The sequence below is a fragment of the Cuculus canorus genome, chromosome 16 (assembly GCF_017976375.1).
Source record: "Cuculus canorus isolate bCucCan1 chromosome 16, bCucCan1.pri, whole genome shotgun sequence".
Lineage (NCBI taxonomy): Eukaryota > Metazoa > Chordata > Aves > Cuculiformes > Cuculidae > Cuculus > Cuculus canorus.
The window spans coordinates 15,474,478-15,491,379 of NC_071416.1; the positions used below are offsets into that span (position 1 = coordinate 15,474,478).

At 43.0% G+C, this 16,902-nt stretch overlaps 1 protein-coding gene across 6 annotated transcripts in view; it reads left to right on the forward strand.

The window, feature by feature from the left end:
- The window catches only part of NFATC2 (nuclear factor of activated T cells 2), a 94,500-nt gene that overhangs the window by 42,355 nt on the left and 35,243 nt on the right, over positions 1-16,902 (forward strand). For all 6 annotated transcript variants that reach the window (XM_054081478.1, XM_054081482.1, XM_054081479.1 and 3 more), the window contains exon 6: positions 6,582-6,722. In XM_054081478.1, the coding sequence (XP_053937453.1) occupies positions 6,582-6,722 (141 nt within the window). The remainder of the gene's footprint in view (positions 1-6,581; positions 6,723-16,902) is intronic.

The window sequence follows — 16,902 nt, forward strand, 5'->3', positions numbered from 1 at the left end:
GTGTTACTCCATGCTGTCAGCACCCAAAAACTGCTTTATGGAAGTGTCTGCAAGGTGCAAGTGTAAGGCTTAGGAGGATCAGCCACACTATCACAGTTTTTATTCTAATGGATCTCGGTTAAACCTTGCCAAAGGGTCTCACTGTTCTTTCAAATAATCCGTGTTTGCTACTACTCGGCGGTGCTCTTGAGTGCCTTAACACACAAGTGATTGCACTTGGCACAAGAGAGGGAGTCTAAAATCTTGTTCTTATAATAGATATTCCAAGGTGGTAAAAGAAACAAAACAAACAAAACTTATTACTTAAGAACTATGTGTTCATCTGAGGAATTTAAATAGTTTCTATTATTGACCATATTTTGTTCCACTAAATTGGGTCAAATATCTTATTTCCCTTTAATCAATTTCCCTGGAAGTTTCCTTTATTTTTCTCTCCTTCTAGTAGATTTTCCCATAATATTAGACAATCTGAGCCTATGATATGTGACACATTAATAACTACAGAGGAAAGAGCTAGTCATGTAAAAGAATGTTGTCTTGGCAAGCCCGTGAGTGCTTTTCCTCAGCCGGGAGCTGCGCTGGTTGGGATACAATAGCAGGCAAGAGAGAGCCCTAGTTTATTAAGATCAAGAAGCAGAAATGAACAGTATCTTTGCTCTTGGGAGATACCAATTTGTAAGTTTAACCATAATTATGATTATTATGAGAGTAGCAGTTAGATGAAAGGAAGTTTTCCCCGCTTTCATTTTAACTTCAAGACAGTCACATAATTTGTCTGAAAAACAACTGACACAAAACCTGCTGCTTTTTGTAAAGGAAAAATTTTTCTCTTTGCTGGGGCACAGAATTGAAAATTTAATTCTGACAACATTAGCTACTTTTATCATTTCAGTCTGGAAAGTCCGAGCCAGATAGGAGGAAAACGCTCACCCTTTTTGCAGGCTGGAATACATACTATAAGGATAAAATCCTGCTTACTTTTCGCATTTGCAATACCGCTGTTGGTAATAGCAAGCACCCCGGCGAATCACAGAGAGCATGATATTCTGAGCATAATTTAAGCTCAGCAGATCTCCTCCACAAAGGATTACAGAGAAATGCTGTGCATACCCGCAGAGATGATTGACAGAGAAGTGAACCGAGGCCATGGTTTTCCTGTCATTAATCACACGCTGGTTTGGTGAGCTGGCTGCAGTTCATAGAAAGTATGATACTTATCTGACACTGTTGCCATCAGTGCTTGTCACTCCTTCGTGAGGACATCATAAAACAAATCAGTGCAGAGAAGGAGGCGGAGGAGTGCCCTCTATTTTTAGTGTTTTTTTCTTGGATGGCTCTGCACAAACTGCTGATTAATTCTTGCTGGCAACAAATTGGAAACTGTTGTCATTCATACCTGGTTCTTCTTTTCATAGCATTTAGATCTCAATTTCAAGGTTTACAATATAATCAGGAGGCTTAGAAATTTGCTTTATTTACTTGATTCACACTTTAGTCTTCCACTGCCCCATACTCCTACCAGGAGGTAATTCCTCTCATCCCTCTGCTTTGAAGATTGCTGCTCTCTAGGGTGCCTTAATGATTTCTACCTGCCTGCTAGACGTGTCTTCTGCCTTTGATCCTCCCCTAGCTCCCATGCTGCAGCTCCCCAGCCTTTGCGTCTCCTCCCACCAGAGAGCTCAGGGTACTACATTGTGTGATGGATGGGATCAAAGTCTCTCAGGATGTTAATGTGTTGGCTAAGCACTGGGCACAGGAGCTCTGCTCCTATCAATTCTACCTCGGGCAGGCAGCTCATGGTAAATAAACACGGTGTGACAGGAGGAATGAAATGTTTACTTTGGCTCATGAAGGTCTGCACTGAGGTGGAAGAATTAATCCCACAACAAATTATGTCTCTGCTATTGCTACTAGTGTTTGGGGTTTTTTTTTTTTTAGCAGGCACCCAAATCTATCTGATCTTCTCAAATCCATCAGAAATCAGTGGCTGGAGCCAAGTGGCTTTGGGGGTCTGGAGAGACATCTCAAGGGTGGTGAGTTACAGCTTGAAGGCTTTCAGCAAGCTGGGGTGAGCTGGGGCTCCCCCGAGTAGGATAAGGACAGGGAGGGTCCAAGGAAGTACCTGGACTTTTTGGCCTGGGGATATTGCTGCTCTAAGGATAGAAGTCATGACCCCACCTCTTTTAAGTAGCTCCATTGTTTAGTTTACTTGGCTTGTGATGGCAGTTACAGGTCATTAGATGTGACACTAGCTTTGTCCTCACTGAGCTGCAGGTGAGTCTCAATCTTGCTTTTTGTGACCGCCCAGGATAAGATCTCCCCTGAACTGTGGTCAGCTGTGGGGACAGCAGATATAAACCTAAGCTCTGGATCCAGATGGCAGAAAGATGGCATAGAGCAGTTTTCGCTCTAGCAGCTATTCTTCGGCCTCTTTTTACACAGAGGTTTGCATGGAGGTCACCAGGCACTCTGCAGAAGGTGAGATAGTGTGCTGATACATGGAGGATGTAGAATATCTCTGCTCTGGAAGTGTCAGTCAGAGTTCATAAGCCTGTTCCTCCCGAGAGGCAGATCATGTTAGCATTTTTCTTTGCCTACATTACCTGATCCAGCCCTTGTTGTTATTGCACATGCAGGGAGACAGCTTGCAGAGATCATTTCTCTCTGGAGGCTGTTAAGAGACATTTAGCTTCAGTCAAGGCTCCTCATAAAATAAGTCAGATTTTGGGCAAGACAAGGCAGTGCTTGGAAGCCTTCCAAGCTGGTGGAAGGAACGGGATGCTCAGGGAGAGCTAGAACTGCTCGTCCCAGGAGAGACGTGCAGGAGCAGTGCTGCTGGGGAGGGCTGGGCAGCACCAGAGGGAAGGCTCTCAGGTGAGGCTGGGCTTGTCTAAGGAGCACATTAGGGGATGCAGCTGAGATTGTCACTTGGAATCCGCTAACAGCTATGGGCAGCATTCTCCTGGGGGAGATTTGGAGCTGCAGCAAACTCAGGTAATCGGTTGTCTCAAAATATCCCTTTTTTCCCTAGAAACCAGATAGTCTCTGCTGGAAAAGGAGGAGTCATAGATGCTGTGGACAGGTGGGGAAGTAAGAAACACCTTAGCCCTGCCTTAGCACACTTCCTTTCATTCAGCCTGCAGGCTTGTGCATCCCCTGTGAAGCGTTCAGCCTGCTAGCCCAGAGGTTTAGGCTGTCTTAACCTTTCCTCCACCTGCTGGCGTAGGGAAGGCTCCCCCCTGGTGAAACACCCCGTGTCCCTGCAGCCGGCCTGCCGGGCACTGTGGCAGAGGACACAGGGCAGAGGCTTTCTCCCTCCCAGGCTGAGGCTCTCTGGAGGTGGTGCAGCACCCCAAGACAGCAGCTCCCTTTCTCCCTCGTGTCGCTGTGTGACTTGTATTTCTTGGCACCATGCATCCATGACATCTTGATTTGCAGACAGTCAAATAAAATAGAAAAATAATGTCCCCTGTTAATAGGCTGACACACTGCTTCAGGCCAAGTGTGAGTATTTCTATAGCATTTGCTTTGCTGCTTTATGTCAGTAACTGTTGCTATTCAGAGTAAACACCCCAACTGGTTAAATCAACAGCGTTTTGTTTATTCAGAGCTCATAAACTCCAGTAGCTGTAGGTCACTTTATGAAGTGCCAGCCCCGGGGGGAAGAGAAGGAATAGTGTGAAATTATTGCATGCAGTCCACCCATCATAGGCCTTAGAGGAAGGGGATTTATTGTCAATTAATATTTCTTGCAGAGGAAAAAAGTAATCCTGTTGAGGCAGCTCCACACAATCTTGAGCCTGCTTATTGATGGAAATGGGGAATGGGGTGAAACCTTCTTACAGGTCTTGGTGCAAACAAAGAAGGATCTTGGAAAATGAAAAGTGTTTTTTTTTCTTAAGAAATGGTCTGCAAACCACCTAGTTGGAGGAGAAGAGTGCAGGCAAAATGGGGCAGAGGAAACCCAGTGCTCAGTAGGTATCTGTATTACTCGAGCTTTCTGTTTAGCACGATACTTGCATTGAAGAACTCAGCTGAAACACTTCCCAACGATATTATTCTGCAGCATATATAAAGCACATGTGGGTGTTGTAGACCTACAGGCGTGAGCAAGTCTGGGTCAGGGTGAAAGCAAGCTGCCTGTGGCCTGCTGGTGCCGTATCCATCCCTGAACAGCGTGCTCTCCGTCAGCCTGGCTGCTGCTGGCCATGGGGCCGTGGCAGCACAAAGCTGCTCTGGGGTACCCGCAGAACACCTCTGCCCGTGGCAGCCTTCCGGACAGGACTGCTGAGGCTGCCTCAGCTCAGCTGAGGATGGCAGAAGGGTTTTTGGCATTTTCTAAGAGCCGGGAAGCGCATTCCTGATGAACCAGCTGTCCTTCCCGGCTCCCTGGTAGGTCACAGCGTACACAAACACTGTGCACTATGGAAGTTGGACAGAGGCTTGGTCTTCAGCAGCGATTTCCAACTTGCCGAGATCCAAATGTAGTTAAGATGAGTCAGACGGTTATTTCCAGGCTAAAATTTGTCCTTCCTTGTCCTGTAAAAAGCCTTGAAAACCATTGATCTGTGGGATGTCAAGTACAAAGCTCTCTACACTGAAGTGAGATGTAGGTTAATCTGGAATTTTGATGATTTGGGATGCTTTGGAAGTGAAATTTGGGGATTGAATAGGAATAAACTGCGTCCAGGGCAAAGCTTAAATCTCTTGACAATTGTAGCTATGTTCTTGATGATTGCTATTGAGGCCTTTGAGGTTACAAATCTGTGTTAGTGATAAATCCAGTTATGAATTCATAAAAAAAATGAGTATTTGGGGAAAGGATTTAATCATACAGCCATGTGAAAGAAAATAGCAGCTTCTGTGAAAATAATCTGAATATATATTCTTAATTGGCAGTATCATAGCACAGCGGTTGTTTTATATTTGAAGGGAACAATGAGTCATAAGATTGTTCTAAACAGGCTTTAAAAATGGCTCTCAAACAGCACAAGACAGTTATAAATATGGAATTATCTATCATTTTGATAAAAGCAAAACCTCTGTGTTGTGCCTGGTGGAAGGGGTTCAGCAGACCTTGCCCTTCGTAGAATAGTTGCTCCCCACTTTTACAGACACCTCTCTGAAAGGTGTAACGCTTGTGTTTTCCCACCAAAGTCTCTAACTTTGTGCAGCAAAAGAATCCACACAGCTCTCACTGCAGCCAAGAGCTGTTGGGTTTTCATCTTTCTGAAGGATGCACAGCAGTAAAAGGGTGCCAGGAGCAGGTCACAAAAAGCACAGCTTTGCCTGTGTGCAAGTGGAGACCCAGCGCCGAACATAGAGGATAACATTTCCTTATTTTTGGCTCAGCAGCCAATGGTGCTCAGGGAAGACACAAGTGCTCAGGGTCTCTTGGAGCAGGCTCTTTGTCAGAGAAAGTTAAAATCCAGCCAAGACAGCTGTTAAATAGATGAGCGGTATCCTCTAGAGGCCTTTCCAGTTGGGGTGGATGAATCTGGAGGAGTTTGAGTGCAGGTCGTGAACTCGCAGTTCACCAGACCCAAACTGCTGCCCACCTGGTCTGGTCGCAGGGAAGCTCCTGATATTTTCCAGCTGTCTGCATTGTAGGGAGCAATTCTCACATCTTCACTTTCTTAGTCTCCCGCTACTTGTTAGCAAACAGTTGGAATGGGCGTGCAGGGATGGCGACCAGGATTCTCTGAAGCTTTTCTGACCATGCAAATGGCTGTTTAAATGGAATGAGAGAAAAATAGGTGGGGAGGTGGTGCTGTCTTGGCTTTCTAGCTGGGAAAAGGAGCATAACTTAGCAAAATCACGCTACAAGTTTGTGGCCAGGAACATTCAAGACCTTAGAAATCCTTGATCGCATACATGTCCATCTAGATTTCAGCCTACCTTTTCTTTTTTTGCCTTTTATAATCAAGTCAACACAGGGTTGTGCTCCTCAGACATTCAGGCCTCTGCAAAATACACTTGCAAGTATCCTAAGCTGCAGCAGGGTCCCAGTGTGACCCTTCCTGCTCACAAACACATCTTCGTGATCCTACCTCTTGTTGCATGCAGAAGGCTGCACATGGAGACTGTGTTTTTGTTGGCAAATGGACTGTTCCAGGCCCAGCATAGTCCTGTTCTGTAGGAGGAAATGGACTTTTGTAGAAGAGGTTTATTTTTATTTTTTTTTCTGAAGGAATTCAGTGTTATTCAGTGGAATCCTCTCTGCAGGTGGAATTTTTGGGCTCCAGGGCTGTAGTGTGCCTGCACTTGAAAATTTGGCCATTTCTTTGGAAACAGAGATGGGCAAGTTCCAGTTCATTCATCCAAGCTGTCCTTTCTCAAGGACAAGGAGTAAGGCCAGCACAGCTGAAACGCTGCAGCCAGCTCCTGAATGTTTCCAAATAAAATGCCTTGAGTAAGTTTATTTTTCCCTCTCAAACCTAAATTTAGCACCCTGGAGAAGCTGCTTTGGCAGTCAACAGATGGTAACGATGACAAGATCTATCTGTGGATAGTTCTGGGAAGATTTGGAAAGTCCTGGTAAAACAGAGTTGGTTTCATTCATGTCTGCAATTTGTCCACAGCCCAAAGGTCTGCCCATGAACTTCCGATGGTTGAAAGACAAGATATTGATAGCTGCCTCGTTTATGGAGGACAACAGATGATCCTGACTGGACAAAATTTCACAGCAGAGTCCAAAGTGGTGTTCACAGAGAAAACATCAGGTAATGCAATTTTTTTCTAACTGTTCCTAATGGAATAAGGCGGATCTGTAGTGCTCTTGTGTCTCTTGGTCTCACCCTAAGATTTGTGCTTCTGAGTAACTCTCCTCAAGTGAGTAATCTCATCCAAGTTCACACAAGTAAAACTAAATCACTTGACTTAACCATGCGAGTAAAATTAGACTTGGGAGCAAATATTTGACTTATGGCATGGGGAAGGTTCACAAGAATACAGACACTGGCAATCAGTGTTAGCAGGATATGTTATCAAAGAAATGGGATGGCTGTTACATGTTCCTCTATACTCTTTTAATCTCACGGTTAGGGATCACTACTGTAGAAATCATAACTGAAATGAATTTTTTTATCGATGTAAACTATGGACAAAGGTTGTGTTTTCAACCCTTTAGAAATCTATGAGGAAGAAATGTGCATAATATGTATTTTTATATCAAAGTAAATTATACACATATTGAAATACAAGAATACATCACTTTATTACATATTTTTTCAGATGTTTTTATATAGGCTCAGACTGCAGCAAACCAAATTCAATTTAAAGAGAAAAGTCCCCTGTTACAGCCCGATGTTACTTTTCCAGTAGAGCTGCTTCTTTTAAAGCATCTTCTGCAGAAGTTTTCAGATAATCTTGCTAGCTCTTGAGCAATCGTGAAAGGGGAACAAGTGGCAGATTGTAGATACTCTCTTTTCTCTTTTCATCTTGTCTGCTTATTTGCTTAACTGGCGTAGAATTGGTACAAGGTGGTCCCAGACCCTGACTGGTATTGGATGAATATAAAGAGTAGGAATAAACGATGGTTACTGGGAGTTATTTAGTTGCCTAGCATCACCTTTACTGCATCTGCTGCGCTCTCTTACTGTGTTTTCATAACGGCATGCTATAATAAACATGACTTGATTTCTAATGCAAAGAATACCCGATCCTAGCAAATGTGCTTAGCATGATCTAATGATTAAGATGGGTGACAGAAGTTCAGATTTTTTTCTTTACAGGAGGATATGTAAACAAATGCATTCCACTAATTAGTTACCTGTTTTTTTCAGAGCTGAATTGTTTCTTTTCTAATATCGTACACATGCAGGCTTTTAAGCTTACTTAAGCTCACTTAAGCAGTATATGTGTTTTATTGGATTTTCTAAGGCTTTTGCAAATGGACTGACTTGTTTAATTTCCCCTTCATTAGGCTTGATTTTGGTATTCTAAATAATGTGCACTGCAAGGATAATAAAAATGTCTAGGGATCAAAAGAGCACACGAAGTGCCAGACTCTGTCATCCTTTGCTCCTGTTGATTTCAGTGCAATGAAAGGTTCTGCAGTATGAAAAAGCAGCAGCCTGTTTTACATAAACTTTGTGTTCCTTTTGTGCAGTTAAGAAAAGATATTGCTCCTAAGGTTTCTGTTGGTAAACTAAGGTAGAGGCAGATTAAGTGGTACATCCAGAAATTGCATCACCCAAGTGAGCAGCATCTGCCTGATTTCTAGGGTAGTGCCTTTGGCAAAAGTAAGAATCGAGCCAAAAATTAATGTATGTGGGCATCAGCTGGTGATGCGGCAGGGGAAAAAGCATGCTGTGGGTCCTAGTTTTTTTCCACATCATCAGCAAGCCATGCCATTTTACACCAAGAATGAAAGGCCCTGGGCCTCTGAACTGTGAAGGTTCAGACGAGCCTGTGCAGTCAGAGCAATTTTCTTGGCACTCTTTATTTCCTTTCAAGCCTATGTATTAATTCCTTCCCACTGTGCTGCCGCTGTTCCGTCAGTGTCAGCGATTTGTGAAGGTGCATGGGAACATGGTTGGCAGCCCACGACAGTACCTGTCCCGAGAATGTTTTGCAGTAACTAAAGGAGATGATACATTGAAAGGAGGTAGCTTTTAATGCCATTTCGAGGAAACATCCAAAATGCCCTGCCCCTATTTCCATATAAGAGCAGAGAAGGCTCTGGCTGGAATAGATGTTAGAAAGTAAAATGAACAACAACATTTTCCACACTAAATCTACAGCTTTTCTTCACTGCTGAGGAAACTGGGTTTTTTTTGTTAGTTCTTTTTTTATGTACTGGTAGTGGAGAGGCATGACTTAATCCAGCGGCAGTGCCCAGTCTGGAGTAGGGATTTGCATGCTAGTGTTCCATATCCTGCTTCCCCTGCCACCCCTCAGCCTCTGCAGGCGGTCTGAGTCTGCTGGACTTTGAAAAATGATTGGCAAAGGGGGAATTTAGGGGATGGGAGGCCCAGAGTCAAATCTTTGGTCTGAATCAGAAGTCTGTGTAGTTTGCGGTGGGTTATCTGGGGAGCTATGCTCAGTGATGAAGGCAAGCTTGTTCTCTGTGTATCCATGCAATGTTTTATAATGCAGCAATACCTCTTACAGTTATGCCCTGAAGTGCTTTTAAGGTAAAGAGTACTTTCTTTAATAGGTATTTCTTAAGGTGAGGAAGGTCAAGGAGCTGAGCTGGATGTGCAAATCGTGCAGGGGCTGATCAAACTCTGGCTGACTGCAGCAGATTGAGAATTAAGCCTTTTTACTTGGGTTGTCAGAGGTTAATGAGTGTCCCAACCTGCCTGGAAATTGGGATCTTATGCACCTGTGACTTTCAGCTTCCCTCTTTATAAACTCTAGATGATTTTAATTATCATTACCATGTCCATGCTTAGTTGTTGTAGCATTAGGCTGCTTGAACACAGAACAAAAAGGCCCAGTTCTGCAGTCCAGTTTATCAATTAGAAGTGTCACTTGGTGGAAGGAGGAGGTGGATCCTGCGCTAGTCTTGGGGAGCTTGCTTGCTGCAGATCCAGTCTGCAGAGCCCCTCACAAAAAGCACTGATAAGCTGCTCAGAAACAAAATAAGCCACAATAAATATCTGGTGAATGGCTGGCGTGACCCTGTCGTTGCCCTCCTCCAGAGCATGACACTACTGGGGGAGCCTGTGAAAGAATCACACCTTTGTGAAGGCAGGAAGATGCACCAGCTTGCAGGCGAAACATGTTTTTCTTTGGGTCTCATTTCAAGAGTCTGTGCTAGTGGGTGATATTCAGTTTCCCACTTTTGCCACCAGTTTGGCTCTACTAGTAACAAGAAGGGTTAACAGCAGCAGTGTAGATAACCATGTTATAGCTTACAGCATGCTGTACTCCATAGAGCTCTTTGACTTGTCCTGTTTATCCAGTGTCTAAGGTGAGAATATCAAAGCAATTTTTTCCCTGATAAACTTTGTGCAGGTATCTTTATGCAGTGAGATACTCGCCTTTAATTGTTTCACAGAATCCAGAATCTGGGTGCACCTGGAATGTGGCATCTGGATCAGTGTCTGCAATGAAGCAGGTGCTGAGAAGGTGGCAGGCAATGTACTTTACAAAACAGAGGAAAATGCTGTTGGGGCTCACAATTGTAAATTAGGCTTTTTCCTTGAAGCAGACACTCAAAATCTATTTCCTCTGAATCTTCTAGGCAATTCTTCACTCACTCCTAGCAACACAGAGAAACATAGAACTGTTCATATTCATGGCTGAAATGCAACATACTTGTAAGGACAATAATGAATGGGGTTTATTTCTCTCTTACACAGCACTACAGATATGTATATTTTTTCCTAGAAATACCCGGAAAATAAAGAATATTCCCCAAATCATGCTGGGATCTCATTATGAAAATAATTACTTGGTTGTATTACGTGAACTACAAACTATTGCAATGAGCTCACCAATGAGAAGTCTGTAAAAGTCTCTTTATTTTAGGCTTGTGACAGGAAATGGCAGCAAGAAGAGAACGGAAGAGGCTGGAGCTCTGAGCTCTGTGTGCAAGCGAGGGGAATAAAGCACTTGCGTTTGAAATGGCGATGCATAAGTAGCATCCATTCCCTTAATGATAAGGGTTACCAATGTGCGAGTGTTATAGCTTTGAGGTTTTTTTAAGGTTATCTTTTCCTGATGAAAGATTCTAATCTGGAGGTACTGTAAGCCAGGGCAACTCACGAATTTGGTATAGGCAGTCCAGCACACAGAAGCAGAGTTTGGCTGAAGGAGTTGCGAGATCTGAACTCAAAGAAATATAACTGAGCCCAGCTAAAAAAAAAAAAATAGGTCAGGGGAAGCAACTAGATTGGATTGTACAGACAGAAATGTTTGAAGTGCATGTATTCTTTTAATTTTGATCTGGAAGAGATTGAAAAGAAGTCTTTTGGGCCATCAAGGATTTGGAATATACTAAAGGTCAAGGATGTTAGTGTTTGGTTGGGGCCCAGATCTTACAGTGCAGTTAAAAAAAGAAGAGGTTTGGAATTCCCCCTTTTATTTGTTTTAATTGTCATGTAATAATTTGCAAGTCAGATGTTGCTGGTTGCATTTTGTTTACTCCCATTTGTGTACTGGTTACTGCTGCTCTGCTGTGAGCGATAGAGGAGTTTCATGTTTCTCTGGGAGAAAAGTGCAAATGGACAGTGCTTTCCCCTGCCAAACTCTTATGGTGGCCACATGGATACCATGAATCATCGCTAGGACAATGTGGGTGGTGGAGGAACAACCCAAACAGAAAGAGTATATATTTGGAGTAGATCCACCACAAACCTTTCAATTCGGCCATGCAGTGTAAGGAGAGGGGGTGGTGCTCTCTCTGCCCCTTGAACTGATGCAGCTGTCAAAGCCTCTGAAGCATGGACACTCAAAGTCCATTTGACAAAATAAATCTTTCCAGCTCTAGATTCAAGCAAAGGAGTTATAGTTTCTTTTTTCACTTGAGTTTCTGCACATCTGTCACCTTGGTGAACTTTTTGTGGTGGTAGTTTCTTAGGATGCTAATAGCTAGAGCAGGTGAGCTTGAACATACTTGAATGTCTTCCAGTTTTAGGAGAGCACACTACAAGGCAGGATCAGGACCACTGTGTTCAGTGTGTTGGTGGCACAGTACTTGAAATGCTGTATCTGAATGGAGGCACTTGCCTCTACCGTAGAAATGAATGACAGCCTTTGCCAGTGCCGGGATACCAAGACCCACAAGCTTTTCTTCTTCCCTCCCTCAGTTTGCACCTTGTACCTCCTCTGGTTCTATCCTGTACCCTCTTTGGCATACTTGGCAGCTTTACAAAAACATCTGAAATATTATTCACAGTTTGTTGCTTCAGGTAGGGCCCTAGCATTCATGCCTTCATGCGCAGCAGGAGCAGCACCGCACTGCTTGAGGTGTGCATCAGGTAGCCAACCTGTGCACATCCTCTTTGAGCCTTGGGGCTCTCTGCTTCTTGGGTATACATTTATGTGTTGCTGTCTGTTAAGGATCGCTGTAGGAGATGGGCTCTCATTGTGCATCCAGCTATGCTAACTGCAGTGGTTCCTGTACTCAGAAGCACCCATGGCCACATGTACCTCTTTTATCCCAATATATTCCTATACAGCCAGCTTGTCTGTCCCTGGAGTAACAATAATGTTAGCAACTGTTCTGATGCCAGCTGTACTGCTTCACAGTGTCTCTTTGATTCCCAGCATTTTTTTACATCTCTTATTGCAGATGTACTTTATTTTAACTCTGGGCAGCTAATTTAATTTCTTTTGAACATCTTACTCTCACTTTTAGAAGCAAACAAGCAAGCTGTACAGTGGTATTGCTCTCAGACTTCCACTTTTCAGTATTGCTGCTGCATCACAAGCTAGCAAATAAGCACAGCAACACTTTCTGCGTTTAGAATTTCTATTTTCTAGAAAAAAGTCTTTCATATAAAGCACAGTAAGTTGGACCCAATGATGCTATCAGTCTTCCTGTACTTCTGCCTGCAAAAGTTAAAAGGAAATCAGAGTGCTCTAGAAAGGTTTTATATTCATATCTTGTAGCTGGAGAGAGTGGAGGTTTGTTAAAGATATATCTAGGTATAGTCAAATTGCACAGTGGATTTTAAAAATATAAAAAAAATAATGAATTTATAGTTTCTTACATCACTCCCTTCTGGCCTGCAACTGCAGCAAGAGCTCAGTGCTTCTGGGTGTTTGGGTATGGGACTTGCCAATGAAAAGCAGGCAGTGAGTTCAGTGAAATGGGAGTTAAAGGGAGTCCTCAGCCATCCCTTCTGGAGCAATGAACAGCTATGCACTGCCAGGTGACAGTGGGAGGAGTGAGGCAGCCTTGACAAGCAAGAAGGTAAAGGGGTGATACTTTACTTCAAGCCAAAGCTCCTGGGGAGGCTGAGTCCACAGTACGTGGTGCCTCAGACCCATGAATCCCAAGGCACATACTGGCTGACTTTTTGTTGTAAGTAAAGACGCTATTGCAAGTGTTCTTCTGCACAGTACATACCTTTTACAGCCCATAGGCTGCTCAAAATCAGCCAAACAGCTTGAAACCTGAAGCAGTCTTCTGGCCAGATAGCAAACTCTGATGGGATGGCATTATGGCATGTATAATGTTCAGAGAAGAGGGCTTGTATATTGCTTGGGATGGTAGTGAGGTTCTAGGGCTAAGGATGATGGTCCCTTCTTGGAGGTGTGAAAGGAAATTATAGGACTGTCTACAGCAATGTTCCCCTTTTCTGTTGCTTCAAGTCTGAAGTGTCTCACCATACCCCAAACGGGGACCTAAATGCCTGTTCATAGTCTGACAGTTTCATGAATGATCACGAAACTCCTGGGAAATGCAAAAAATAGTTAATTATTTTCAACAATTATCTCTTTGAACTTAATGATGGAAAATCAATGATGGCATTTTCTCAGGCAAGTTAAGAAAAAGATAATTTTTTTTAAAAAAAACTTTTTTTTTTCCCAGATCCATCCAAAAGAGTTGTTTGCTATTTGACCCCAGCAAGCATCTTCAAATATTTAATATAAGCTCCAGTTCTCTCACTGGATTTGTAAATTAATGAACTGCAATAGAAAATTTTATTTATGGAGAACTGAGAAAACCAGGATGTCTCTTAGAACTAGGATCATAATTCAGCCACAGATGTAATTCATTGCTGGACATGCATTACAGTGTAGGTTTTTAAGGCATCTTAACCTGAGACAAAATCCCAGCATCTGGGGAAAAGAACCCAAACTGTTATTTGTTTTGGTTTGGTTTTAAAATAGAGAGGCTAAAGAAGAAGGCACAAATACGTGGGAATTGTTATAGAGTTAGCAAAATGGAGACTTGTACTGTAATCTTAGGTGATTCAATTTGTTTGCAACATGTGAGGCTTTGCAGAGAGTACAGGCAATAAATTTGCTCTCTTGCTATTTTCTTGATAGTTTAGAAAGAGCACTTTCTCTGCTCCACGCGGTCTGTGGCTGGAGTCCAGCATTTAAAGCTGGATGCATAGCTTCTCCACTAAACCTCCCGAGCCGTGGGATGAACCAGGGGAATAAATTACACACGTCTCTGTTGGGAGGCCCACCTGATTTTTGCATTAGTTCAAGGTGATCACCTTCCAGGTTAATCTCCCCTCCTGATGCCTTGCAGTAAGACGGGACCAAAAGTGGAGCACAGGACCTGCTCCTTAGTTCTCTCCGCAAAAAGGTGTCAGAACTGGGGAGGATCAGGGAGATTTTGCTGTCTTTGAGTTTCTGGGGTTTTTTTCCTCATTCTGAGCAGAAGAGGAAGGTGTCTCAGCAAATCCCACGATTTGTGAAAACTGAAGGGTAACAAGGATTAATAGGGAGAATTAGAGTTTGCCATCTTTTGCTGTGCAGTTTAGAAAGTTTCAGAGTAAATGGGACACCTTCTGCTTTCCCTTGCCATTACAGCTGCTGCAAACCCAGCGAACCTTTCTGCCCACAAGTTTACCCCCTGGCTGAAGTGTGCTTCCTGCCTTAGGTGTTCTTGTAATCCCATGGGACAATTGGTAGACCTTAAACTGGGGATCCCAGAAAAACACTGCAAAACAGGAAAAAATCTAAGGATCACACACACAAAAATGCAAAAGAGTGTGGCTGCAGAAATGGAGTTGCCATAGCTGTTAGAGACGCAGTGAGACAGGGTGGAATCCAGTGTTTTGGAAGGTTTCCCCGTATGACACAAGATTTTGGAATTTTACAGCTGGTAAATCCTTATTAACACAGGCAGCCACTACTGGCCTCGTTTCCCTGGCTCACTGTTTACTATGGGGGCGCCTAGTGGAAGTATGCCTGGTCCTGATTATTTGGCTTTCAATCTTAATTGTTTAAAGAGAATATTAAATAATAATAATAATAATTCTTGGAATAAACAAAAGGCAGTGAAACAAGCTCCCATCACCTGTTGACAGAAAATCGATCATGTAGAAAGCTGGCATGAGGAGTGGAATTCCCTATTCTCCCACTTAGTCATCGCATCCTGGTGTGACTCATTTTATTACATGGAGGTTCCCAGTGGTTTTATTTTGAGAGGAGCTTTTGTTTAATAATTTATACACACATACACACACACACACATTTAATCTTAAAAAAATAACAAATCTACTTTGATGAATTGACTTAAGGAATCATTTGGAAGGCCTCTGTAATGACAGACTACCCCTGCTGCTTCACTACTAAACTACTGTATGTATGTTTTATTTTAGTGTGAATTGAATTCCTCCACAATAGATGGGGAGAAATATCTTCTAGACTTGTTCTCACTGTACAAAATGTCAGATTTGGGGCCGGGCTGGATGGCTGATGACTAATCCATTGGCCTTTTACCTCCCAGACCTTGACTTGTATCTTTGGCCTTGGTGACTCAAACTTTTGTCCTCAGTGAAATGAAGGCACTGGCTTCAGCTCATCATTAAACAGAGCTTTATTAACTGCAGTGGGCATTCTTGCTTCAGAAAGAAAAAGAAATCCATGGAAATGCATGGAAATCAAGTTCAGTGAAAAAGTCAATAGCTCTGCTTTTGTGAGTTGTAAATTCACTCATGCTGTGTTCGCTCCAAAGTTTGCAAACTATTCTGAAGTAAAAACTTAGAAGGAGGCAGCTGCTTAGGACCAGATGCTGAGCATACTTGCACCGATGTGAAGCAGAGTAACTTCCCAGCTGAAATCAAAATTCATTGCCAAAAGAGCGACAGAGACTTAGTGTGGATATTCCCCTGTCCGTGAGGTTTCTGCATCCCAGAAGTGGTGTCTGTTCTGCTGGAAAGCATTCGCTGTTGTTTCCTTTGTTGTTGGGGTGGCTCTAAAAAACCTTGACTGTTTTCCAGAGATGCCCATCAACTACTGATAAAAGCTTACAGAGATGATTGTTGTGCTTTTTTGGAAGACCTTCCAAGAAACACAGTGAATAGGGACAATTCATTGCAAGCCCGGAGGGGAACTGCAGAAATGTGTAGTCAGGCCAGCTGTCCTACTAGCTCCCAGCTCAGTTTCTTTGGGGAACCAGCATGGTTTGTTGCCTGGGAAAAAGGTAACAGGTTGTTCATTAAATAATTTGTGTAAGGCTTGACTGAAAAGCAAAGTAGATTTTCAAGCATAAAATCACATGCAGGCACAGAATCACACACAGAATTGGCACAATAGTACGCTTAGTCTTCAGCTGGAGAGAACTGCAAAGAAAATTTCCAGAAACTCTCAGTCCATCAGTCATGCTTGTTCAAATATAGTAGTAAGTTTATTTCTCTACTAGTTACTGACCCCAAAGTCATGAGTAAGGGATCGTGAATAATGTGTAAAGGCTGTAACCGGTTCAGAAAACCTTTAATTGCCTAATTAAAAAAAGCCCTATAAGGGGCTGCAGAGAATCACCCAAAATGTTCCTAATGCAGACTGACGTTTTGATTTTCCCCAAAGTTTCAAGCAAGACTTTGGTATGGTCTCAGTTTGAGTTAGAGAGGGTAGAATTACTTTCTTCCAACAACTCATTCATTTCTCCAAAGAGTGCTGACACAATCAGATCTCTCATCAGGGTTTAATGCTAAGTCTCATAGCCCTGAAGCAGCACAAAAATCTCTATTTCCTGAACATTTCACTGACCTGTGGTGTTAAAGACTTGCCAACTAAGACAAACCATTAAATGAGCAGGGAACCACAACAGTAAAAATATTACATGAGGCAGACGTGGCTGGTAAGACCTCAGGGTCTAAATAAAAAAAAAATATTTTATCATTTTTTGTGGAACTACTGCTCTTTTCAGGGGCACAAATTGAATCCCCCACTGTAAAGGTAGAGTTTGAGACATGCCACATGCATGGACCTGGCACCAAGCTCCCATGTGATCCAGGCATGTATTGGCACATCCTTGCAGTG